At 36.3% G+C, this 25892-nt stretch overlaps 6 protein-coding genes across 8 annotated transcripts; 3 read left to right on the forward strand and 3 right to left on the reverse strand.

The window, feature by feature from the left end:
• On the forward strand, nucleotides 1–3199 carry LOC110423732 (putative polyol transporter 4). 2 transcript variants are annotated; one of them, XR_016351765.1, is made up of 3 exons: nucleotides 1–415; nucleotides 1040–2482; nucleotides 2912–3199. XR_016351765.1 is itself a non-coding variant. In XM_021438064.2 (2 exons), the coding sequence occupies exons 1-2, from the start codon at nucleotides 208–210 to the stop codon at nucleotides 2401–2403; spliced, it is 1572 nt and encodes a 523-aa protein (XP_021293739.1). In that variant the 5' UTR covers nucleotides 1–207; the 3' UTR covers nucleotides 2404–2886. The 2 variants fall into 2 exon arrangements, 1 of the variants encoding a protein (XP_021293739.1); XM_021438064.2 differs by lacking the exon at nucleotides 2912–3199 and having other exon boundaries at nucleotides 1040–2886.
• Nucleotides 3200–4906: 1707 nt separating this feature from the next.
• On the reverse strand, nucleotides 4907–6735 carry LOC110423733 (alpha 1,4-glycosyltransferase family protein). The gene has a single exon (XM_021438065.2). It carries the CDS (start codon nucleotides 6422–6424, stop codon nucleotides 5108–5110), a length of 1317 nt encoding a protein of 438 aa, XP_021293740.1. The 5' UTR covers nucleotides 6425–6735; the 3' UTR covers nucleotides 4907–5107.
• Nucleotides 6736–7957: 1222 nt separating this feature from the next.
• Nucleotides 7958–10653, reverse strand: VIP5 (plus-3 domain-containing protein). The gene is given in 8 exon segments (XM_089784991.1): nucleotides 7958–8369; nucleotides 8372–8752; nucleotides 8755–8889; nucleotides 8892–8945; nucleotides 8948–9052; nucleotides 9055–9522; nucleotides 9525–10142; nucleotides 10370–10653. Coding segments are annotated over 7 exon segments (1965 nt in total). The 5' UTR covers nucleotides 10099–10142; nucleotides 10370–10653; the 3' UTR covers nucleotides 7958–8121.
• A 985-nt stretch (nucleotides 10654–11638) lies between these two features.
• LOC110423735 (epoxide hydrolase 2-like) lies at nucleotides 11639–13616 on the forward strand. The gene is made up of 5 exons (XM_021438067.2): nucleotides 11639–11797; nucleotides 11915–12129; nucleotides 12393–12560; nucleotides 12655–12890; nucleotides 13186–13616. Exons 1-5 carry the CDS (start codon nucleotides 11728–11730, stop codon nucleotides 13430–13432), a joined length of 936 nt encoding a protein of 311 aa, XP_021293742.1. The 5' UTR covers nucleotides 11639–11727; the 3' UTR covers nucleotides 13433–13616.
• Nucleotides 13617–13749: 133 nt separating this feature from the next.
• On the forward strand, nucleotides 13750–16134 carry LOC110423734 (epoxide hydrolase 2-like). Of its 2 annotated transcripts, XR_002445851.1 has the most exons (6): nucleotides 13750–14304; nucleotides 14389–14603; nucleotides 14735–14899; nucleotides 14996–15231; nucleotides 15339–15878; nucleotides 16002–16134. XR_002445851.1 is itself a non-coding variant. In XM_021438066.1 (5 exons), exons 1-5 carry the CDS (start codon nucleotides 14235–14237, stop codon nucleotides 15595–15597), a joined length of 945 nt encoding a protein of 314 aa, XP_021293741.1. In that variant the 5' UTR covers nucleotides 13750–14234; the 3' UTR covers nucleotides 15598–15997. The 2 variants fall into 2 exon arrangements, 1 of the variants encoding a protein (XP_021293741.1); XM_021438066.1 differs by lacking the exon at nucleotides 16002–16134 and having other exon boundaries at nucleotides 15339–15997.
• A 1-nt stretch (nucleotide 16135) lies between these two features.
• LOC110423728 (WAPL (Wings apart-like protein regulation of heterochromatin) protein) lies at nucleotides 16136–22562 on the reverse strand. Its single transcript, XM_021438059.2, is given in 16 exon segments — nucleotides 16136–16515; nucleotides 16820–16901; nucleotides 16984–17081; nucleotides 17278–17348; nucleotides 17351–17421; nucleotides 17542–17602; nucleotides 17605–17647; nucleotides 17649–17804; nucleotides 18072–18706; nucleotides 18790–18897; nucleotides 18999–19092; nucleotides 19219–19344; nucleotides 19526–19638; nucleotides 19794–20133; nucleotides 20747–20846; nucleotides 21766–22562. Coding segments are annotated over 16 exon segments (2706 nt in total). The 5' UTR covers nucleotides 22290–22562; the 3' UTR covers nucleotides 16136–16431.
• Between the last annotated feature and the right edge of the window lie 3330 nt (nucleotides 22563–25892).

Consider the following 25892-nt stretch of genomic DNA (forward strand, 5'->3'; position numbering starts at 1 on the left):
TGAATTTCCTGTATACCAAAACTTGTTTCTCTCTGTCTGCCTCTCCCTTCCTTTCTCGTTTTTTCCTCAGAAGAGAAGGGGAGAAGAATTAATATAAAAAAACCATAAAAAATATTTATTTTGATTCCTTTTTAGTCTGGTTTATAACAAAATCTAGAGATAAAACTATATATATGTTTAAAAAATTGTGGTGGAAATTGTCATACAATGGGAGTGAAGGAAAATGGGAACAACATGAAGTACGAGAGAATGGGATCAGATGCAGCAGAGGATGAAATTGTGCTGACAAATATTGTACGACACAAGAAGACGGCGGAAGAGGGTGTTATTGTTAATAATATCAATAGCAATACGAGGAAATATGTTTTTGCTTGTGCCATTTTAGCCTCTCTCAATTCTGTGCTCCTCGGCTACGGTTTGTCCTTGCCATTTTCTTTTATCCCACAAGATCCCTTTATTCTTAATTTGATGTGTTTGCTTTTCTTTTTTGGGTTTGATCTGCTTAAATGGTGAAATCCCAGTTATATATTTTGTCCGGTTTTAAAGGATTCTATTGGCTTGGGGTCAATGCAATGCACAGGAATGTGCTTTGTATTGTTGAATGCAGGATTTGGATATTTGTATATAAATGGTTAATGGTTTTTCTTTCTTGACCATGTTTCTGTCTTGTTGCGCTTAAATTATTCTTAATTAAGTTTCAGGACAGATGGTTTATTTGCATATAAATAGGAAGAGATGATTTCGGATTTTTGTCAGAGAACAGAATTTTCAACAGTAGGCTTCCCATTTTGATAGAACTGCATTATGTCCAACGTAAGAAAATGTTTTCCGCACAACCCAAACTCCAGTAACCATTCTGCATGACTCAGTTCTTCAGTTTTACTTCAAACAGTTGCTTAGTGGGATATTTGGGGGGAAGAATTACCAGTAGATTTTCAAAATCAGTGCCAACCATGTACAGGAATGGCAAATGATGACAATCTGCTTCATGATGTAAAGAACGACACTTATGTTAATATTATATACTGTTGTTTCTCAGATGTGGGTGTTATGAGTGGAGCAATTATATTCATTCAGGAGGATTTGAAGATATCAGAGGTACAAGAAGAAGTTCTTGTGGGAATTTTAAGCATAGTTTCACTTTTGGGTAGTTTGGCTGGCGGGAGAACATCAGATGCCATTGGTAGAAAATGGACAATAGCCCTTGCAGCTGTTGTCTTTCAATCAGGTGCAGCTATAATGTCTCTGGCACCTTCTTTTCAAATATTGATGATAGGCAGAATCTTGGCTGGGATTGGGATAGGTTTTGGAGTCATGATTGCACCTGTGTACATTGCCGAGATATCACCTTCCATTACCAGAGGATCTCTTACTTCCTTTCCTGAGATCTTCGTGAATCTAGGAATTCTTCTTGGATACATCTCAAACTATGCGTTTTCAGGGTTTCCAGTACATGTAAACTGGAGGATTATGCTTGGTGTGGGAATCCTTCCCTCAGTTTTTATTGGGTTTGCCTTGTTCATAATTCCTGAATCCCCAAGGTGGCTGGTAATGCAAAACAGAGTCGAAGAAGCAAGATCTGTGCTTTCAAAGACATATGACAGTGAAAGAGAAGTGGAAGACAGATTAGCAGAAATACAAGTAGCTGCAGGGATTTCTAATGCAGAGAAGTATGAAGCGAAAGCAGTATGGCATGAGATATTAAATCCTACTCCTGCAGTTAGGCGGATGCTGATCACAGGTTGTGGAATTCAATGCTTCCAACAGATCACAGGTATTGATGCAACTGTTTATTACAGTCCCACAATTTTCAAAGATACTGGGATAAAGGGGAATACAGAACTTCTCGCTGCAACAGTTGCTGTTGGGTTCACCAAAACCATGTTCATCTTGATTGCAATATTTCTTATTGACAAATTGGGTAGAAAGCCTTTGCTTTTTGTAAGCACGATTGGGATGACATTCTGCTTGTTCTGTTTGAGCTTCACTCTAACTTTCCTCGGGGATGGGCAGTTTGGGATTGTATTGGCAATTTTATTAGTTTGTGCAAACGTAGCTTTCTTCTCAGTTGGTATGGGCCCGGTTTGTTGGGTCGTGTCATCTGAAATATTCCCTCTAAGGCTTCGAGCTCAAGCATCTAGTCTTGGTGCAGTGGCTAGTAGGGTCAGCAGCGGCCTTGTTTGTATGTCCTTCCTCTCTGTGTCTCGTGCAATCACAGTTGGAGGAACCTTCTTCGTCTTTTTCATGGCTTCAGTTCTATCTGTTGCTTTCGTCCACAAATGTGTCCCAGAAACAAAAGGGAAATCTCTGGAGCAAATTGAAATGCTCTTTCAGAACGAGGGAGAATGGCGAAGAGGTGAGGTTGAAATGGGAGACTCTGAGCGTCTAGTGCATAAACGATGAGTTGGAGGCAATTACCAGCATGCTAAGCCACAACCTTCCTGCAGCTTTGCTTGTAAATTCAAAACTAGTTCATGCAGAGGTACGCTCGTACTGCAGAGTTCACATCACAAAAAGAACAATTAGTTTAAAACTTTGTTGCTGCTGTTGATAATAGTTATACATCTAGCTAAGCCATAAGGGGTTAATCAAATCATGAACGTTTTACCCTATAGAGTTAGAGCTTTGGTGGTTTTCGACACATGGGATCAAACTTATTTGAAGTCTAGTAGTTCGGAGTGGAAAACTTTTCCTGTGCATGATCATTTTGGCCAATGTCAACTTCGTTCAAACTGTTTATCGCGTCTTCCATTGCAATTCTTGCCAATCTCTCAGCAACCTATAATCTGGAAGAATTAGCATGTATTTTTAAAGGACTCGGATTCAAGTACATGCCAAGCTTAAGTTCCATGTTTGCATTACTATATGCAGTTCAATCCACGGAAGATAAAGTTTACTATATCCTGCACAGGTATATATTAACTTCCATCACGTTTCCCAATGCAAAATTGTAAAGAGTAAAGACTAAAGAGACATCAGAAACACGGCATACCTCGAGGAGGAACTAGGAAGGAACGTGCTGAAAACGAAAGCGCAAAGAGGGCACATGCAGTGAGGGGCAGCGGACGACAAGGACAGACAGACAGCAAGAGAGTTTCACTTTCTTGAATGCAATTGTCAGAAGTTAATATTCAGGTCCAACAAGGGTCGAAAAACTCCATACCCAATCGCCAAATTCAGAGAAAACTCATTTAGGGGACTGTCAAACCATGAAACAACAAATAAGACAAGAAACAAATGTGGGCACGGAACTGAATAACGTTCTAGGCTTTTTACAGAAGGAAACATATACCACGTTTCCTTTCAATGACATGTTGACGCCATTAGCAGCTACCATACACTTTCACACGGACAAAAGCACTGCAGGGTACTAAAGCCGCCCTCATAAAGTAATAGTGAAGATAATAATTTCCTAATTGATGAATGATTATTGTCGAATATTCCTTGTTAAAGTTATCTTAATTGGTTCATGCATGGGCCTTGGCTCCACAGTGACTTTTCTTTTTTAAATGATTAGGGGTTACTAAAGAAATGAAAATGATAGGTGGAGAGGGCACTGGCGTTGGCAATTGGCTCTATTCAGTTGAGTTCTCATGTAAAGGTCGCCCGTTGCAATCAAAGCATCCTTTTGTTTCACCATTGCATAATCATGATTAAAAAATTATTAGCGTTAATATGAACATATCATTGGTACCATTAGCTTATGATAATAACTATATGGAGTAGTAATTAATGATGATATTATTATATAATGATGTGATAAAATAATAGAATTCCGTTTCGTCTGCGGAAGAAGTTGGGAGTCCTGGTAACAAAGCAATAAACAAAGGAGGAAAACGTGAAGAAGCCTTGATCAGGGTGAAGGGTATAAAAAATTGGCTTAAACCTTTTTTTAAAAAAAATCTTATTCTATATTCTGATAATTCAATTAAGCTTATTACTTTTTATTATATTTAATTGAACTTGTAAAAGACTTAATTAAATAAATAAGTACACTTCTATAATCTACTTACCATTTTCCTTTTTTGTTTTTGCTTACATGTGATATACAAGGTGTAGTTATTGTTATGCAATTAAGCCATCTTTTTGTCAACTCTTGAGAAACAGAGACACGATCGCATGCTTTGGAGACAATCAACAAATTTCCCTTTAAACTAACTCGAAAGGCCTTTCTGTCAGTGTAGACAAAATCACTTAATTTGCATGTGCAAACGTCCCCAAACCCATCCAATTGACCTGAAAACAAATTGAATAAATCTCATCCCAAAAAAAAAAAAAAACCCCCATTGTTTGCAGATTGGCATGAACTTAAAAACAAAATAAATGTGTCATTGCTTCACATTCAAGGTATTGCTGTAACCATTGACTTCATCCAATATTATTTATAGTTTATGAATATTAGTATGCTTATTTAGTGCCGAGAAGTGAAGGAAAAAAGAATTATTTTGAGAGATAATTAATGGAAAAATCAAGGTGGAGAATCTTTTCACAGCAGGGCAACAGCATTGACAAGTTTTTTCCTGGGAAGTGTGGAATCTGAAGATAACGGTGAAGGAAGCCAACTGCAGTAGGACCATGGATGGTTACAAATTGAGATATCCAGGGAATATGGTGAAGACATGAGATAAATTATAAAACATATACTGTCATGATGTAAGCGAGGCCGGAAAAGTTGGTGCCTACATTAATTGAAAGCCGAAAAATCACTTTCATGGCTTATCCGTGGAAAGTCCTAAATTTTATTAGCTTCTTCCTCCACGTATTCACCAAATCAAACAACCATATCTCAATTATTGGGGTTTGCTGGTACCTAGTATGGAAGAAAGTATACATAGAAACAGAATGATTGGACTGCATTCTTTCCTTTCCATTTTCAGAGATGGAAAGAATTGGTAGAAGCAAGGTTAAATGGAGAAACCAAAGGGGCATGCATGATGCACAATGAGGGATTCATAGAAGAAAACTGATTCACATTTTCTTTCAATCTTATTCAACACTATAATGGTGGAATGAACAGGAGTTATTCTATATATAACTGCGTATGACTAACATCATAAACATTCCAAAAGAGAGCAATACTGAGACAATCTGTTCCTTATTCTATTACTTACAAACTTGACCGCGAAGAATTGCAGAAGATGCAGCAATCTGATACAATGTGATGAATAATGCTTCCTTCTTGAACTCTAGCATTCCTACTCTGTCTGTTCCAAAGGTGAACCGCAAAGCTTTGCCTGCGGATTTGCTCAAGCTTATTACGCAACCAATTTGACTGAACCTTAGTTCTAGGCCCTTGGAAAAAACTTCGAATTCTTCTCCAATCGACCGGATAAAATGCAGATGGAGGCAACACGGTGAAGTTAAATCCAGGCCTACCGGTAACTCTTGCAACAACCCTTGAAACCAAGTAAGGACCATTGTGACCCCACTTGTTTCCATCAAAAGTGAGAGCAAATTCTTGAATGAACTTGTACAGCAAGGGGTGGTGCTTATCAAATATCAGCACAGCATTGTTCAATCTGGTCCAATTCTTCGTTTCAAGATTGATGGATTGAGCACCAATCACATTTCTTAAGTTATTGAAACTCTTTAAAACTATAATATCTGTATCTATATAAATACCACCATACTTGTATAACAAAGCAAGTCTAAGCAAATTAGAAATATTTTGACCCAAAGAAACCTCACCAGGATCAAGATTTCCTTTCTTTAATCGATTAAACCACAACTCTGCATAGGTATTCTTGAATATATAATCAAAATCAGGATCAAAAGCAATCAACTTAAACCCCCTATCCAAAAACGGCTTTAAAACAACCTTTCCCCTTTTAGAATCCAACGAATTTGACACGATAAGTAAACAAGCTTCTGGGTGTGACCTGAACACACTCTCAACAGCAAGCAATTCTCTATCACCAAACGACTCTACTGAAGAAATCCAAGTCATGAAAAACCGAGACTTACACTTGGAATTGTGAAAAAAATCCTTAACTTTGACGGAGAACCCCTTTGCTTTTGTCCCTGAACGCAGAATCTTCAATATCTGACGGCTTAAACGAGCCTGTTTTGGCCTAAAAACCAAAGGCTTATCAACAGGAACCACTGAAAAGTTTGGTTTTTGCAGAAGAGGCAAATGGATCTTTGAAATAATAGGTGGGTTCTCTTCTTTCACCGCATACATCACCGAGGATGCCAACTTTGTCACCTTCTTGTCCCCGGGAAGATTCTCGGGCAAAACATTGGCGGGCTCTGGTGAAGATTTGGAGGGAACAGGGAGGTTAATATAGAAGACCGAGAAACCATTGTAAGCTAGAAGAATGAGAAGGAAAAGAGCAACAATGGACGTGGGTAACAAGAACTCAAAGCCAAAGACTGAACTTTTGATACGTTGGAAACGGCGGTGAAGTCTGGTCATTTCAAACATTGGCCTCCCCCTTCTTTTGGCACTTTTGGTCTTGTAAGAAACTAAAGTGAATTCATTGAAGCTCTTGGTAGTAGTAGCGGCAGTAGTAGCGGTCGTTTCATTTGTACATAAAAAGGACAAAAGTTATATGTAAGAAAGAACCAAGACAGTTGCCATAGACAAAAACAGAATAGAAGAAGAAGCAGGAGGAGGGAGGGATTTCAATGGAAGAGGAGGAGGCGGCAAAAAAAAAATTTTATTTTAGAGTTGTGGTTTGGACATTGGGAATCCAAAAATGTAAGACAAAGGGAGTTCTTCAGGGCTGCTTTTATTACGACAACGAAAAGAAACCAAGTACGATGCTGTTAATGGGAAGCTCTGTTTTGTTTTTATTTTCCCTCATAAGGTCACTTTATTTTACTTTTCCCTTCAGGTGGTGACACGACGTCGTATCTTTCCTTTGGCAGGACTACTTAAGATAATTTTAATGATGATTAAGGAAGATTATGGTGGACAGATTATGCTTATTCAAAATTACCATAAGGTAAAGATTTTGAGAAACAATCATTTTTAAATCCTATGAAGAAATTATTATTATTTTTAGTTATGTGAGCAATAAAATTGAAAAAAAAATCCGAATCTTTTTATAATTATTCAACAAGTGGACTAATTTTAATGCATTTAGTCAATGAACAACAAAAAACAATGAAAAGATTCCAACACCATCCACAGAACCAACCTGCCTCAATCAATTTTCTGACATTAAAATTAATTCGTGATTCATAACTTGTCTATTAATATAATAAAAAAAATTTATTTAATAATCTTTGAACTTGATCATATGTAAGAGAAATATTCTCATTCCATTGACTAACATAGGGTTTAAATAATTCTTACAAATAAATAAAAATAAAAATAGGCCCAATCTCATGGCAACTAATGCTGGGGCTGATCCAAATTTCACTAAATATTTTTACAATTATTGATTTGGCAACTAAACTAAGTTACCATTTTAAGAAAGTTTTACTAAAAATAGATTCCCAAAGCAAAAAAATCAATCTTTAATTGATTTCTTAGAATATACTCTTTAATTGCAAAAGCTTGTTCAAGAATTTCAAGCCCAAGAGCCATTTTCCCCTAGAAAAGATTAACCAAAGCCTACCTAGCCCTGAGAAGGCTAGCCCATGTTTTTTTGATTTCCTCTACATTTATTAAGGAATACCTTCTAACCTAATAAAATGTGCAATTCCTGTACTTATAAGCTCCTCAAAATCTCACTTGAAACAAACTACCTACTTCCTCTAAAATACTTGTTATGACATTAGTATTTGAAAACTATCAAAACCTAGGTAAGGGAACTCAAACATCTGCTAAAACAAGAGAGTCAAATTATGGAAGTCTTTTTCTCTTCTACAAATCAACTGCATTAGCTGCATGGGTAGTGATCACTTCTATTTTTTCCTCCCCTTCTCCGGTATGCGTTATCTTTCATAAAACAAACCAAAGCTAGATGGTCAGTTTTGCTATAATAAAGACCAGCACTCAGAACCATGATTTGATAAACCGAAACCTACATATACTCACACCAAAAAAATACTTAATTCAACAAGCCGTAAGGCAGTTTGATCAAATGACATGGTACAAACTTTCCTTCAAATAACAGCTGAAACAAAAATATCATTACCTACACAGGCATTGCTTAGATGTAACATTTTATTTCAAAGAAGCCCTCTTCTTCTCTTGTAGTCACTAACTGTCAAGGTAAGAGCATGTCTCCTCCCATCATTCTCAGGGACTCGGCATCCAACAGTTGCTTCTATCCTCTGTTTCCTAGCCATGAATCCTGCCACAGCTCCCTGGGGACCACCAAACCTCTGGAGCGCATTTAATGAGATTGGAATCTCAAAGTCATGTAGCATGTTAGATTCTGTCCCTTCATCAACAGGTGCACTTGTATCAACCAACTTCCGGCACCAGCAGCTTCTTGCAACGCAGCCACTGTAGCTGCCCTGCCAGCCTCTGCAGCAGCCCTTGCATCATTGACATTTCCACTGGTAATTGCACCAATTCTATCACCATTAGCCACTGCTGCTGCATCTCCTCCAGGAGGCTTTGCAACATAGTAATTCCTTGATCTAGTCCACCTCCTCGAAAATGGATCATACCCAGCCTCTCCTGCTTTTAAACCAGTATTTACGGGTTTCAGTTCTGATGCATTTTTAAAATTCTCAGCTCTGTTCTTTCTATTCATCTCAGCCAACCTAACAGCCTTGGAATCTTTCTCCTGTGCCTGCCGGGATGCCTCCAGTTGCTGCAGTCTCATCTTAATCCTCTCCACCTCTGCCTCTCATGCTTACTTTGTGCAATTTCCAGGTCCCTTCTCAGTCGATCCTTCTCAGCTGCAACATTTAATGGTCTAGATGAGGTGGACTTTTTCTCCTGCAACATCTGCTTTACAGTAGCTGCTGAATAGACAAATGTTTTGCCTTTTGTAATGCTTCCTTCTTTTCAAGCACATCTTGTTTGCTTGGCATCCGGCCTCACTTCGCTCCACCTCCCTAATCAACTGTCTAAACTCCTCCTCTTGTGGTGGAGAGTCTGAAATCATAGCCATCTGCCACCTGGCAGCAGAGCTTTCATTGCCCCAAACACATTCAAATACTTATATGTTGTCTTGTTCTCTAGTTTGTATGTCCGCTCAGGTTCTGTAGCATCAACATTTCTGACCATGCAGAGCCTGTAGATAGGGCCACTCTTCGACCTCCCAATTCCAACTCTTACATAACAACCCACAATCAACTCTTCAAAAAATGGCTCCATAAACCATTTTGCAAGTTTTGACCTTCTAATAGTAATTTCCTTTATATCATCAAACGTTGGCCCGTCAGGCCCCTGCATGCCCCTATCATCATCACTATCAACCATTCCACCATCCCCGGTTGATCCTTCATCTTCACTATTAGACCTACTTTCACTGTCACTCTGACTAGAGCTACTTAGACTTGATGCAGTGAAAGATTTCCGCTTGACTGGTGATAAGCCCCGGCTGCCTGAACTTCCTCTAGATGCATCTCTCAACTTACGATGTGCCTCTGGATCTTGCTGCTTCAGTCGCTTGCTCTCAACTCATTCAGGGCATCATCCTTAGCAGCTGCCCTATCAGCAGATCTAGCTGATGACCGCACTCCACGAGAAGACGGAAGAGGTGGAGTCTCTTTCCGAGACCGGCTAGGCCTATCATTTTCCCGCTTCGATCTAATCTTTTCAGTAAATTTTTTATCACCTCTCTTATCTGCACGTTCTGACAGAATCAGTTCTCTTTCAAGTTCAGTCATCTGTGCAAGCTTTCGCCTGTCATCCTCATTCTTGTAAAGATCATCACCAACATCAGATTCATCGCTGCTGTCACCCTCACGACCAGAAACACCATCATCATAATCACCTTCTTCCTGGCTGCCCTGATCATCATCCCTTTCAGCAGGGTCCAGCCTCTTCTTCAATGGAACTTGTGATCCAGACGGCTTTCTGCTTGCATAGCCATGATCATCATCTGAATCGTCATCCCTAGAGTCACTTCCACCATCAGAATAAGAACCCTCACGTCGCCTTCTAGATGGTGGAAGCGAGTGCCGGTTTCTCCCTCCTGTACCAGTTCTTCCAGCTGCCTCCAGAAGCAAATTTTCCAAGTCTGCCATGACTACCCGCACACCCTTCTACCCTGTGATAGTTTGTTTCACTCCTGAAAACCATTTGAAAGTTACAGTGAACAGTTTGAACAGTCATTACCACAAAGAAAATATTTATACAAAGAGAAACTATGAAGAAATGCTCATTAAATGGACACATAGGAAGCATGTAAACCCGTTTGAAGATAATTTAAACACTACCCTTTGGTGTATGAAATAATAATAATGTAAAACAATTTCAATTCACAATATAAAAACTAAAGGGTTCTACTTTAATAACCTTAACTTCCTCCTCTATTCTTCTTCTTCAGCTCTTCTTCTACCATTACTAATTGTGAATCTCAGAATTGATCGACAAACATTGTAGAAGTACAACAATGAAGCAATGACCCCCTAAAAATGCCTGTGATGATCAAAACGCAGATCTAATCCAGATAAATAGAAAAGTCATAATTTGTTAACTCTCTGCATGCAACAGCAAAATTTTCATTTATTTTCAAACTCGGAAAAGGCTCGGGATACCATAAATTTAAAAAACAAACAAAGAAAACGCAGAAAAGGGGAAAATACCGGAGCCGACGAAGCGACGGAGGCGACACCGTCTTGACCGTAAAGATTAAGGACAAACCAGCACCAAAGGAAAATTAGAGTAAAAGAGCAGGAGAGAGTCGAGGCTAACTCGAAGAGCTATGGTTTTCGTCGCGGATTTTTTGATCTGAGCCTGAATCAGAGGAGTTTCGAAAGAAACCAAGGGTTAGTCGGGGAAGAAAGGGCGAGCACCAGGCGCTGAGTTGGACGGCGAATAACTTGGATCGGGATTTCAAGCTCATCGGCCCATGTATTACCAGCCTATATAGGAGGTATTAAAAAAAAAAAGGGGAGGGGAATCATGGTTCGGAAATTTTAATTTCATATAATTTTAAGAATATAAAATTAAATAAATTTCATTAACATGTCAACTTTTTTTTTCACATTTAATTTGTATTTCATGGATTTTTTCTCTCGGTTAATACTTTCTACTTTGTGAATTATTTTTCTCCCAAAATTATCAATTTTATTTAATAAATTACAAAAATTCCTTCAAATATGAATAAATATGTCAATTTTAAATTTAAAATATTTTAATAATTTTATTAAATAAAATTAACAGTCTAAATTTTTATAGAAAAAAAAGTTATCCATGAAATATTAATTAAAAAAATATTTAGAGAGTGTTATTTTAAAAAAGAATCACAAGATGGATATTATGTGAGAAAAATGAAACCACAAGCGATTTAAATAGAGTTTACTCTATAAAATTCCCAGAACAAAAATAAATATTTTAAAATCTTTTTAAAATTTTAAGAATTTAATCTTCTTGGCAATAAAGGACTGGCCCATTTTGTTATATGGGCCTAAGTTGCTGTTTTCTTGGGCCCAGCTAAATCTGTCCTCTTATTGGGCCGGAAGCGGTCCTGAATCTGTTAAAATTTTGCGGTTCTACTTTTTATTTAATTTTTTAATTTTAAACATGACGAAATAAAAAGGATTTCGGTTTGTAGATATTGCCACTCAGCTGAGCTTTCGTCAGTGAACTAAACAAAAGAACAGACATTGTGCTTTTTATTATCTTCAAACGATAGTAAGAACCTTAAAACGATGGAGCAAATCCAGCACAACTTCGTCACCGTACGAGGTCTGAAGTTTCACGTTGCTGAAATCGGGACAGGTAAAAGAAGAGAAAAGGTTCTACTGTGCTCGTCTCCACTTCTTTACCATAAACCTTCACTGATTTTTCCTCTTTTGTTTTGGGTTTTTATCAAATAATTTGGGGTTCCAACTTCAGGTTCTAACGTCGTGGTGTTCTTACACGGATTCCCGGAAATATGGTACACGTGGCGACACCAGATGGTTGCTGTGGCAGATTCTGGGTTCCGGGCTATTGCACCCGATTACAGAGGCTACGGACTATCCGACATACCACCCGAACCCGAAAAGACCACCTTTGCTGACATCGTTGCCGACCTTGTTGCTATCTTAGACCACCTCGGAGTCAATAAGGTCAACTTTTCTGACTTTTATCTATGGTTTGGTGAGCTTTCATGTATCAAAGAAACTGTGTAAGATTGAAGGAATTGGGATTTGCTATATTCCCATTAATCAGATTGAAGGAATTAGGCCTTCTTTTTTGGTGGGATTGTCTGATAAATTGAAGCAGACTTAGCTTTTTCTATGTGTTCTCGCAATGCTACCTTCATGTTTGAGTTTAGCGACTTGGAATTGATTCTTCATCTTTGTTGTTTGCTCCCTGGCTATGAGTGTAGGTTTTTCTTGTTGGAAAGGATTTTGGAGTCCGGCCTGCTTACCACTTTGCTCTTCACCACCCCGATAGAGTCTTTGCTGTTATAACACTGGGAGTGCCATATCTTCCCCCCGAGCCCCCGAAGTTTCATCAGCCCCTACCTGAAGGTTTCTACATATCAAGATGGAGGGTATATTCTAGATTTTTTGTTGAAGTGTTAGAAGTAATTGGAAAAGTGAAAACCACATTACTTGATTGAACTGTATTCCATCGGGTTTTTGTAGGAACCTGGACGTGCAGAGGCTGACTTTGGACGATTTGATGCTAAAACTGTTGTAAGGAACATCTACATACTCTTCTCCAGAAGTGAAATACCAATAGCAGCAGAAAACCAGGAGATCATGGATTTGGTGGATGCTTCTACTCCTCTTCCACCTTGGTTCACTGAGGAAGATCTTGCAGCATATGGAGCTTTATATGAGAAATCTGGATTTAGGACTGCATTACAAGTTCCATATAGGTATGGGTGTTGATTCTAATAAAAGTCGGTGATATATGGGACCTTTTCAATATATGTTCTAAGCACTCCTTGATCCTTTCCTTAGTCAATTGCATGTGCTACTGTAATCGCCTCCAACGTAGGCCATAGCAGCTGGCTGACCACGGCATCTGGATAGAATCCTGTAGACTGCTAGTCTTTTAAGTTTTAACTAGGCTATGATTGCAAGTACTGCAAAGGTTTTTCCCTGCTTGCTAATTATTTGAGTTTTAGTTCAATTTATGCTCATATTTCAGGTTGATTTATGCTTTTGTAGGTCTTTTGAAGAAGATTTTGGCATAACAGATCCAATAGTTAAAGTTCCGGCATTACTGATTATGGGTTGCAAGGATTATGTCTTTAAATTTCCTGGGATAGAGGAATACATAAAGTTCGGAAAGGCAAAAGAGCTTGTACCTGGTTTGGATATCATATATTTGCCTGAAGGAACCCATTTTGTTCAGGAGCAGTCACCTGAGCTGGTGAATGGGCTAATCCTTGACTTCCTCAAGAGCCACATTTGACGGTGTTAGTTTGTGAAATGTGTCTAAGAATTGGCTGGCGTTTGTAGGAATCTTTAAATATTGAATGAATATGAAACTCAGTTATTGTAATGTAATCCGGTGACATCGAATGTATGTTTTCATATACTGGAATAAAACACTGCCCTACCGGTAGTGGGCAGTATAGCCTCGGATTTTCCCTGCAGAGTCTAATGCAAAATGTCAAACTTTGGGATGAAATTGATCCTTATCCAGCAGGAAGTGGATCTACTGACAAGCTGATAGCAGTTGAAGTGAGAGGAGAGATAGATTATAACTCGAATACTGGTTTAATCAGTGATTGAGAACCCTAGATACTGTTCTTTTCCCTTGCCCCTTGTTTCTCTAACTTAACCTGAGACTTTGTTCCTAAGCAATTCAAGACCAATGCTCAGCTGGTCTGTAGTCTGGGCAGAAAGCACTCCCCCTGGTTTCAAAGCAACTTTTTTTCGTATTTTATCAACTATCATCTGATTCTAGTCTCGAGCCACGTGGCGGCAATCATCTTTCAGAGACCATGATACCCCTCTCACGCTAGATATCTGAATTCTCGGCTTGCTTGACCAGTAAGTATGGATATGCGCACTTGGATCACAAGGGAAACAGTGAAACGGGCCTCGTGCAAAACCCAACCTAACCTGAACTCAGGACCTACGCGAACCATTGGGCCATTGAGCGACTAGCCACGTTCGACCTTCCTAAAAGAATTTCTATAGCCTTGGTTAGAAATTGATGGTCAACTCTCTTGCACCCTTTTTCTCTTTCTGTCTCTCTCGATCGCACAATGGATCAAATACAGCACAAGCACATTGATGTAAGAGGAGTGAACCTTCACGTTGCCGAGATTGGAACAGGTTTCAATTGACATTCCTTTTCGCTTTGAGAAATCTACAATGTTATCTTGTTATGCTTCATATAACGTTCAGTCTTCTCTGCAGGTTCTTCAGTGGTTGTATTTCTACATGGTTTTCCAGAGATATGGTATTCATGGAGACATCAAATGATTGCAATCGCTGGTGCTGGATACCGTGCAATTGCACCTGATTTGAGGGGATATGGACTATCTGAAAACCACCCAGAACCAGAGAAAGCAGCCTTCAGCGATTTTGTCGATGACACCCTAGCCATTCTTGATTCTTTCCACATTGACAAGGTGGAATATCTTTTGGATGATGACCATTTTCATCCGAAGTCACTTATACGTGATTAGTGTTTATTTTGCGATCCCTGCTTACCATTAGCTGTTTTTATATCAAATCTTGACTGAAACCATCCTGCTGACAGGCTTTCATTATAGGGAAAGACTTTGGGTCCTGGCTTGTTTATCTGCTCTCCCTTTTCCATCCAACAAGGGTTATTGGAGTTGTGTCGTTGGGCGTGCCTTTCTTTGCTCCTAGGCCTCAAATGTTCCGGGACCTTCCTGAAGGTTTCTACATTTCCCGATGGAAGGTAGTTGATTTCCCAAATTTCACCAAGCTAGTACTAGAGACTTTATTTGTTCAATTTGGCATTTGATCATGATTTCCATATCATTGACCATTATAGGATCCAGGAAGAGCTGAGGCTGACTTTAGCCGTTTTGATGTAAAAACCGTCTGGCGAAACATCTATATCCTCTTCTCAAGAAGTGAAATTCCTATAGCAGAGAAAGGCAAGGAGATTATGGATTTGGTTGATCCATCTAACCCAGTTCCACCATGGTTAACCAATGAAGATTTCACAACGTATGCTAAAGCATATGAAAAATCTGGGTTTAGTTCCCCAATGCAAGTCCCTTACAAGTAAGATTTCTCTAACATTCCACTCGATTAATCTTTGCTGCCCCTGCTCAATGTTGAGCGCAATGTTTGTCACTGTCTTCTATGATCTGAAACTCTGTATCATGTAGGAGACTGCCTGAAGAGTTCACCATCGAAAACCCAAAAGTGGAGGTTCCGGTGCTTCTAATCGTGGGTAGAAATGACTATTTCCTCAAATTCCCTGGGATTGAAGAATACATAACAAGCGAAAAAGTGAGAGACTATGTAGCTGAATTAGAGATAGAGTTCTTGCCAGAAGGAACACATTTCATGCAAGAGCAGTTCCCAGACAACGTGAATCAGCTTATTGTCAACTTCCTTGACAGGCATGTTTTATCAAGTAACTAAAGTCGAACCGTCATCCAAAAGATCTTTGGGCCTACTTTCACAAACCAATTTATCAACTGTACTCTTAGGGAAGTGTACTTATGCTTGTCTTGTATTACATTTATGCATATTTAGGCCGAGAGATCAGGGTTTGACATTGCATAAGATTATCAAGATTGAGTTTCCCTTGATAGAGCAGCAGCAGCCACTAGTCAGAGCCAAAAATACAGTAGGACTGGAAGTCTGGTTTGAGCAGTAGCTATGAGTAAGATTTGGTGAATATACCTGCTTTTTATGCCCAGGTATGGCCCACAAATCACTGGTTCTTTACTAATGTTTTTTCGAAGGGATTTTTCCATCCTCCTTTGCAATGAAGCTCCAATCTTTCAAAAAAAATTTACTTATGAACTAGCCCAGAAATGCAGGAATGCAGGCTCGGTGAGGGGCTGTTACCCATATCCATTTACAGCAATCGTGAAGAGAAAGATCATCTCCTTAAGTTGACACATAGTTACATGACAAAAAGTACTACATATATATACAATTATACAATATGACATGCACAAGACAATTGGAAACTACTTGATTATACTTTAACTTTCATATACATGAGTCTTGGACTGCATCAAGATGATGGAATAGTGCTACAAAGAATACTATTGTCAAAAAAATAAAAACAAATAAAGGGAAAATTGTGGGGTAAAAACAAACAAACGGGGTCAATGAACTATAATAGAGGTCTGTCGTCAGAACAGTGTGCTGCCCAATCCCATCCTCGTGGGCACCGGCATTGTGTGATAACAAACAGCTAATCTAAAAGGCAAGACAAGGCTATACAGATTATTTCATCAGTTCTCACGGTATCCGACATGATTCAATCACTTCAACCACAGCTTTATGAGTCTCTGGAGAAATCATGTTTAGTGTAAAATGAAATGCCTGCAGAAGGAGAAAAGAAGGCGTGTTAAAGATTATCAGATTGCATGAAAACGTACCAAAGTTCCAATAATTCAGTAATTCCAAGGCCTAAATTCCGTAAATTGCTTTCCAGTCAATGGAAGGGCATATCAAACCATGACCAACTAATAAAGCCTGTAGTCAAAATACTTGGCCTAAACTTTTGGCTAAACTCCAATTTATCTTGCTCATAATGAATGAGCTATGATCAACTGACAGATGATGTCAGTCTACTGCTATTTTGCTGCTAATTTCATCATTGATGGTACACAGATTACAGACATACCACAAATCTCTCCAACACAGGTACCAGAATTGCCAGGCTGTGATTTGGGAGACAATCAGCAATTGCATTTCGTGTGCTCTTACTGTCAATGGTAAAAGGGGGCAAAATACTTTAGTATGTAAACATGGAAACTGAACAATAGGAAAGATATAAAGCATACCAACCTTTCAGTAGAAAGAAATGCAAGTAGTAGAGCTGCGTAGGCTTCTAAAATCATCTTCTCCGCTTCTTTCTCTTCTTGTAGCACAGCAGCCTCGTCATTCTGTGCAATGCAATACAACAAAGATTAAGGCATGCCAATCATGATAAATTATTGGAGCTCACTATCATAACATACATAATGCTTTAATGCTCTGAATCATGAGGAATGAGAGGAAAAGGGGAAAAAGGGGGAGGGGGGTGGGGTGGAAGCAGAGAAATATGCCCAGTTCCATAACATATTGAGAAGAAGTCCTCACCCAAGGCAGAACTTCTCCAGCTGCATCATCTTCTCCTTGATTCGCGAGGAAGATGGCACATAGCAGTGGATTACAGCCATGCGACTTTTCTCTGCCAACCCTTCTGAATTTGGTACAAAAACAGAAGCTGCTGCAAGCCGTGATCTGCAAGAAATATTGGCACTTCACTGTTATGTGCTTGTAGCTATGAGTATGAAAAGGTTAAATGACCTCTCTACTTTGCTTTGTAAGCCACTGCACAGAATACAAAGAAGGTAAATCAACCTGTTGTGTTCATCCTTTTCTACTAGGTTCACAAGCAGACCCAGTATTGCTACAAGGAATCCAACTCTGGATCCGTAAGAGGTCTGTCGTTCCGGTCATGAAGTTTAAACTAAGAAATTCTCTTCCATTTCACTGACGCGAGGCAAATATGAACAGAATGAAGGGAAGTGGCTCGCTATCAATGTAGACAAGGTCTCTAGGGCCCCAGAGGCAGCAATTTGCTGACAGCCAAGAGGGTTGTCATTTGTTAAATTCATCAAAACCTGCCAAGATAACACGCCACCATTTGATTAAAAAAAACCACTATAGTAAGAGAGAAAACACACAAGATATCAAGATGTTATAAGCAAAGCCAGTTTTATATAGTCTGTAAAATCGCACAGGCCTATTTAATCCAATCAATACCATTCAAGGATTCGAAAAGCAGAACAAGGACAAATGGTAACTTTCTTTCACCTCATTGCAATCATACATATGATTAACCCATTGAATCTAAAACAAGCCATTGTAAACTACATATTTAAGAATACCTTGACAGCAGCAAGAAGGCAGTCTGATAGAAGGCTGGAATATTCTTCTTCAGCACTTTGAGAACCAGAAGTTGCATTAGAATGATGATATTCTTCATTGATAAATTCCGTCTGGCAAATTTCCCCATTGCTTGATTCTTGTTGGCTCATTGTAAATTGGAATTGATGCTCATCTTGGATTTCTCCATTTCTTAGCCCAAGTTTCTCATGTTTTTTAGTTCGGGGTATCTTTTGTTTCCGAGATAGTAAGTCCCACTTTGAAGGCACAAAATCATCTTCACCAAATGCATAAGGATCCTGACTATCCTCTAAAAGTTGCCATTTGCCAGCTCTTGCATCATCAGGTCTCTCACAAAGAGTCCCTGACCCATTGCTTGTCACAGGTATTCCATCATATGAACTTCCTAATTTCCCACTACTTGAGGTGGACAAGGAAGAATGGATTCTCATCTTCAGTAAGTAACTATCATTGGTGGACGTAGGTGTACTCTGAAAACTGGATACAGAACGACCCAAACACTGAGTGGAGGGCCCTGGATCACTCTGAGATATATTGAAGCTCTTTTCAGAGAAGGACCACTCCAGGCTAGAGGACTTTTGAGATGAATTGACAGAGATAACATCATGCCTACCCACTGCAAGATTAAAGAGAATCAATCAAGTCAGACAGCAGCTGCTGGAAATATATATTTATAATAATATCAGGACTGCCTATTACCTTTACAATCTGCAGCTAGGGCCAATTCATCAGCATCACCCCTTGCTTTAGAATTACTAAAATCCCTTTCAGTACTGGATGATGCAGAAGAACTCTTAAGATAAAGCCCTGGAAACAATAACATTAGTAAATCACAATGTGAAAATATTTCAGCAGATAAAAGAGGATCAAAAGAAAAGATTGGAAGTAGTAATTGCAACACCAATAACCTGAGAGAATCTTGATTACACTTATGACAAGCCTCGTAAAAGATAGTTGAGATCCATCAGAGTTCAATTGGCCTTTCATTTCTAGCAGATGACTCTACAATGAAAGAAAAATGAACATTTAGAATCTAACAGCTTAATGTCAAGTGGCAGTTTTAAGTTACACAAACTAAGTGGAAAAATAAAACAAAAACAAAATAACTCAAAATTGCAACTTACATACCTGATTGTCACTACTGAGGAATGCTGCATTTTCCATGATTTTCAAACATTTTGAAAGCAGCACCAGGCTCTGAACATCCTTTTTATCTTCTATAAGAGGTGAAGGTAAACTCTGCTTTACCCTACCCTGCAGACAAGCGAACACATTACATGTCACCTCTGAATATTTTTTCACATATATATGCATCAAATATTGCTAGTAAGAAATGGAACCAGATGACTTTCTCAAAATTTAAAGCAAGATTTCTTAATATCCTTCGGTTGAAATGCAACAGAACAGAAATGAGATATAACATACAAGCTCAGACCTCCATAACAGAATGGCACTCCATGGCCACTTCAAAGACAGCATCAAGTCCACCAAGCTCTCTTAGTTTCTCCTTGAAATTGCCCCCAGTTTTCCTTACCGTACCAGTTGTATCTGAATGATTGAAACCAATGCAAAGAAACATGAAAGCAATCAGCAACAAGCAGAAAAAGTATATATATGTGGTTGTGCTACATTAAGCTACAATTACAGTTCCAATCAATCTATAAAATAAATCCTTAAAAATCTTAGAGATTTCCATAATATACCTTCAAGTGAAATTTTAGACAAACAAGCTTTCTCCAACGTCAACAAAGCTATCCATTTTGGTATTAACTCTGGCCTTCTTAAACCAGTATCATCCCCATGTCTTGACTTCATTTCCTTGCAACTAACAAGAATTTCTTCAACTTTGGAAATAATGGCAGCAGAGCTTGAATCCAACATTTTAGTTGTATCCCGTGACATGTCAGCTTCCTTGCGTAACGCCAAAAGCTTAGAGCCCACTTTCCCTGTTTTGTTTTGTTTAGCAGTGGGGATGACAGGCTTCAAAAATTTAATTAGAAACCGAATGCAACTAGGCGATTCCAGAAGATGCTCATCCTGACCCTGACATAATAAATTCACACAAACCTTGATGAATATTATAATTGTCATGTCCAACACATTTCATTCAACCTATGCAAATATTGGTCTAAAAAATTGATGCAAACAGACCAAAAGTATAAAAGCTACAACTCAGAAATTATGATGCATAATTGATATCTGATCTTCTTGGAGCATCTAGAAATAATATGTTCACCTTATATAAATAATTAACTTCAGGCATCTAAGCATGGATTCCTTGACATCTGAACTTCAAAATTATTTTAAAATAAATAAGCATGTTTACATTTTTCTCTCACTCAGTATTAATAAAATTCAACTGATAATATAATTAAGATGAAAATCAAGTGCATGGCGGCACAGATTGACATCCACCTTTAACGATAGCACTACATGTAAGACCGCACTTGAAGACCCACTTTTGCTAAGTCTGCTCATGCATAAATAATAATGCTAATAAGTTTGGGATTCTTCATTGTTAACTTTCAATTTAATCCTGGATCCAAATCCTCTCACAAGTATCCTGTTTGCATAATATCCTTGACTATTAAGCAAAAATTACACATAGATTCATAAATAGTCACTGAGGTACAACTTTGAGTGTTGTCAAACTTACATCACTGGTTAAGACATAGAAAAGGGCCACAGCAGCCAGATTGCTTGGGGTGTCATCAAAGTTGAGGCCCAAAATAGCATCAATTATTGTCTTTGCCATCCTGAAATGAACATATTTGAAAAGCTAGCGTAAGAACAGCCATGTGCATCACAATATTTCTGACTTCCAGAAGATATACAAACAAGTCATTAACTAAATGAACCAGCTGGGCATACCTAAACTTAATGAGTTTCAATTCAGTTATGTAGTTCAAGCAATAAATAAAAGTTTAAGAAAGATCAAAAATATTACTGAAATTGGAAGATAGTCAATGAAGACATAAAAAAAATTAATTAAATTGCTTCTTAAAAGATCAGTCAAAATATAAGCCTTACATATCTTCTCCCCCATCACTTTTCATCCCCTTAAGATATTATTTATAAAAAGGCTATGTCATGTTTAATGGCCCTCAGACCTTTGTAGGTATTATAGTACTTCAAATTTTAGAACTTTTCAGCTGCTGTCAATAACATAGGAAAATATATGTTTTAGAACAGAATTAACATAGACACTCTTAATACTATTAGATTCAAAAATTAACAGCTAAAAAATAATTTTCAGCTCCAAAGTTCCTAACTCAAAATTTCTGGTCTTAATAATACAAAACTACAACTATCAAAACAATTTCCTAATTTAAAAAATATATATTTCCTAATAAATTGGCCTTCAAGGAAGACCTAAACCTTTGATGCATTTCTCATTTCTTTAACTAAATCGAGAAGAAAGCTTTACTTAGAGTCTAGAGATCAACGGAAGGGAATTTAAATTTTCAAACTCTTCCTAAAAATTCTAATTCATATATCCCTTAAAGCCTAAAACCACACTTTAAAACAGCCCTAATCCCTTTGAATCGGTAACATAATTTCATGACTATTCAGATTTCAAAAATCCACGCAAAATTAACACTATCAGAGACCCAAATCAATAAATTTCAACAAAGCACATCTCAAAGCTGAAAACTCCTAAAGAATTCAACATACCCATGAGTTCTCAAAAGTCTCCTCTGTTGGGCTGTGCCGCAAATTGAAAGCAGAGACAAGAGACTCGCTCTTCTGATCCTCACTGGCTGGCCTTTCTTTAACCCATCAAGCGCGAAATTAACCTCGTCAACGTGCTCCATCATTTCCCCGAATTCTTGAGCCTCCATTAGAGTCGAAGTCGACGAAATCCAGGGCATAGAAGAATACCCTACCTCTTTTTTGATCTGATTTGGCTTCTGTTTCTTGGATCTCCTGACGACGCCGTTTCGCGAATCATCAAAATCGAAATTACTCTGAGCTGTTCTAAAGGTCGTTACTTGGTTCTTGTAAACGTCGTCGTTGAATTCTTGAGAGGATGGCCAAAAAGAAGAGGACTCTTGAGAGGTAAAAGGGAAACTGTAGATGTCCTGAGACGGCGCCGTTTCTTGGGAGAGGGGAGGGGAGTCGGAGACGTCGTCGTCTAGAGAGTCGGAGAATGTCCTGGTTAACCCACGGTTGCGGCGACCGTAAGTCCGAACGATCATGGTTTGGGGGGCTAGGTTCCTCTCTGGTGGGCTATCTCGGATTTGGCATTGAAAAGAAAGAAAAGGGTATTTTGGGCAAAGAAAGAAAATATATTGCGAATTCAAGATTTTTGAAATGAAAATGAAGAAGGTCTCTCTTTCTCTTTCTCTCTCTCTCTCTCTCTCTCTCTCTTTCTCTTCTGGGATGGTGAGCTGAGAGATGAACAAGGTTTTAGCCTTTTATGTCAAAGAGGAGAGAGCTTCTGGGTATTTGGGGGCTTTCGGGCTGGCATTTTGATTTGATTTGGGTCCAGTTTTTATTCTATGAAAAAGTGCATGTCTACCCTAATGACTCTCTCATTTTTAATGGTTAAAAATAATATAAATATCCTTTTAATAAAATAAATAAAATGCCACACAATTATGCTAAAATTTTTTATTTTAATATTTTTATTTATAAAAATCAGTAAAAACAAAAAATATTATATTATTGTATTAATAAAATAAATCAGATCAAACATAAGTTGATAGCTTCGACAAATATATGTATTATAATGTATAAATTTTCACATTACATTTGAATTTAAGTGACTAACAAGAAAATACTTAAATTTAAAAAATGGGAATTTTTTCTTTATTTGTTACATTTTTATATTTAAATTTTACAAATATAACTTCATTTACTATATTTTTCAATTTATCTATTAACTTGTTCTATTATTTTATTATTTTTATTATCTCATGAGATATATAATATCATATAATATATTACAATTCGATTCTAAATTGGATATACTAAACCTTATTATAAACAAACCTGAATTTTCTCTTTGTCAACAAAAAAAAAGGACTTTCCCATTATCCTTTTTCTTTAATTTTTTTCTTTTTGTTTTACACTATAAAACAAGTTATACTGAATTAATATGGAAGAAATATGAAAAATAACAAAGTGATGAATTTTAGATGTTTTAATTTATTTATGAAAGATATATCATAATCTACTATTTGAATATTTTAATGACATCTCGATTGAGGTTTCACAAATGCAAAAACATTCGTCATCAACTTATTAAATTTTTTTAAAAAAAAAATTAAATAATAAAATATGACGATCCATCCGTATCAAAAAATAGTGTAAAATATACTCCTATTAGTAACAACTTTACTTTAACAATTTGATCCTGATTTTTACGAGTGGATTCAGGATCTTTCACCCTTTACACATCAATATTTTCACCTATATCTTCTTCTTTTTAACAGTTAATTTTTAGTTTTAAACTTTACAATTTTTTTTTTTGCAAAAGAACTTTACATAATTTCGATATTATCAAGCTTTTTTAAAATTCAATAAATTAAAATTTTTCACATTTCATTTTGAAACATATATATATATAAAAGTAAATTTCACCTACATTCTAATTTCAAAATATCTCACATGATTATCTGTCATTTATTTTTTTTAATTAACATGTTATGACTTAATTTTATTCTTATAAAAGATTACGTCATTAATTTCATTTAATAGAATTATCAAAACATTTTCAATTCAAAAAGTAACTTATTTAATCACTATTTTTTTATCATTTTACCTAATCAAATTATCTATGTAACTTGTTATGAAAACAAAATTTATCCACAAAAATATAATTTTTTTTTAAAAAAATCATAAGATACTATGTAAAAAAACTTGAAAACATAATATATATTAATATATGTAATATTATTATTATTATTATTAAATGCTTTTGTGGACCATGACTCTCCCTCCGCCTCTGAGAAAAGCCCTTGTTCCTCTTGTATTTGGTAACCTGATTTGTCCAAACCGAAATCTAAGTTAGAGGTTGAAAAGCTGAACTAGGGGCACTGTGGCAAATTGAATGGTAGAGGAGATGGAGGGGAGAAGGTTTAATATCTGCATTTAAAGATTAGGAACCAGCAATGCATTAGATCTGATAAAAATAATAACGGACGGGACCAAAATTAATCATAGGTTTTCCCTTTATCAGAATTATGAGCATGATTAATTGGAGGAGTAGGTGGTGTTTCTAAGCTGGTAAACTAAGATTTAAGCCAAATCATTGAGAGGAGGATTGCCAACTAACATCTTACAATAACTTGTCCTTAATATTTGTAATTTCTTATTCTTATTTGCTCGTAATTGTTTCGACTTTTATTTTATTTCGTAAAGAAATTAAGTTTTATATATTTTAATAAATCTTATTTGAATTATTTTAAAAATATTTCATATAAAAAAGTCAATAATAAAATATCAAAAAGCATAAAAAAAGTCTTTTACATTATGAAAAAGTATCGATCCAAGGAAAAAATATTATTTTATATTTAATTTTTATAAAATTGACAAGGTTCTATTATTTTATTTATTTTTTGTACAGAAATTCGGCGGATTAGTATGCCTTCCTCCTTTAGCAATTAAGTGTTAGTTAACAGAATATTTGAAAGTAAAGTAAGCCTAATTTGATTATCAAGTTAGTACCTGTTTGGCTTATCTTTTAATTTAATTTATCTATTTTTTAAAAACAAAATCAGATTATATATGATTTTTTGATAAATTCTAAAAAAAATAACTTTTTTTAAATAACAAAATTAAAAAAAAACTTAAAATATATTAATTTTTCAAAAAATACTCCTCTTCCAATTAATTTCCCTTTTCTTTCTTTTTTTCTATAAATTACTATTATTCAACGTAAATTGCGATTTCTTTCTCATTTATTTCTCTTTACAAAAACTATTAAAAAACAAAAGATCTAATAACATAATATCAAAATCTAGAGTTTTTTTATTCTTACAAATATTAAAAAAAATCTAAAATTCAAAACTGCATTCGAAAAAAAACAGAATAGCAAACAACAAAATATCAAAACCTAAAATCTTTTTGTTTTTACAAATATTAAAAAAAATCTAAAATTCACTGCATTTAGATAGTATTTAAATTTTTTTTCTCTTTCACCAAACATAATTTTAATATTAAATACATCGTTTTTTTTTTTTTTTAGAATTGAAGCATCATAATCCGATTGCAGATCAAGAAAAAACTAATACTATTACTATTATAAAAGTTTGAGAATTGTTTCATTTCTTTATTGATTTCTTTAATTTTAACATTTGAAATTATATACAAATTTGGAGCTTTACATTTTAACTTATTAAGTGATTGAAGATGGTATAAATATATTTTATGATAATTTTAACCGAAATTATAATTTATATAATTTATTTTGTTAAACAATTTATTAAACATTTTAACTTAATTTTAAGAGTTATTATTTTTAATAAAAATTTAATAATAGCTTTTAAGTTAAAAATAAACTAGGTTAAAGAGGCTTAATATGTTAATAATAGTAACTAGATAGATTATAAGTTAAGATGTTGTTAAATTAAGATATTATTAAGTTATGATATGATTGTGATATTGTTAAATGTTTTAATTTTAAAACTTAATCAAAGTAAAGTAAATCTAATCTGATCATAAATCTAATACTTAATTCAAGATCACAAATAAATTTATAATTAAATAAATACAATAATAAATAATTAAATTGCAATCTACAAGTAATATTGTATTTACTAAGTTAAGATAGTATGACATTTTCCTAATCCAATTGA

This window comes from Theobroma umbraticum, unplaced genomic scaffold (genome assembly GCF_002168275.2).
Source record: "Theobroma umbraticum cultivar Fairchild unplaced genomic scaffold, ASM216827v3 scaffold_204.0, whole genome shotgun sequence".
Classification (NCBI taxonomy): domain Eukaryota; kingdom Viridiplantae; phylum Streptophyta; class Magnoliopsida; order Malvales; family Malvaceae; genus Theobroma; species Theobroma umbraticum.

Bases quoted from the DNA above. Each gene is read 5' to 3' on its own strand.
- LOC110423732 (XM_021438064.2), top strand. From the start codon at position 208: ATGGGAGTGAAGGAAAATGGGAACAACATGAAGTACGAGAGAATGGGA. The intron at 416-1,039 runs GTTTGTCCTTGC...GTTGTTTCTCAG, and splicing joins TTCTGTGCTCCTCGGCTACG to ATGTGGGTGTTATGAGTGGA.
- LOC110423735 (XM_021438067.2), top strand. From the start codon at position 11,728: ATGGAGCAAATCCAGCACAACTTCGTCACCGTACGAGGTCTGAAGTTT. The intron at 11,798-11,914 runs GTAAAAGAAGAG...TTCCAACTTCAG, and splicing joins CGTTGCTGAAATCGGGACAG to GTTCTAACGTCGTGGTGTTC. The intron at 12,130-12,392 runs GTCAACTTTTCT...CTATGAGTGTAG, and splicing joins ACCACCTCGGAGTCAATAAG to GTTTTTCTTGTTGGAAAGGA.
- LOC110423734 (XM_021438066.1), top strand. From the start codon at position 14,235: ATGGATCAAATACAGCACAAGCACATTGATGTAAGAGGAGTGAACCTT. The intron at 14,305-14,388 runs GTTTCAATTGAC...TCTTCTCTGCAG, and splicing joins CGTTGCCGAGATTGGAACAG to GTTCTTCAGTGGTTGTATTT. The intron at 14,900-14,995 runs GTAGTTGATTTC...TGACCATTATAG, and splicing joins TCTACATTTCCCGATGGAAG to GATCCAGGAAGAGCTGAGGC.
- LOC110423733 (XM_021438065.2), bottom strand. From the start codon at position 6,424: ATGTTTGAAATGACCAGACTTCACCGCCGTTTCCAACGTATCAAAAGT.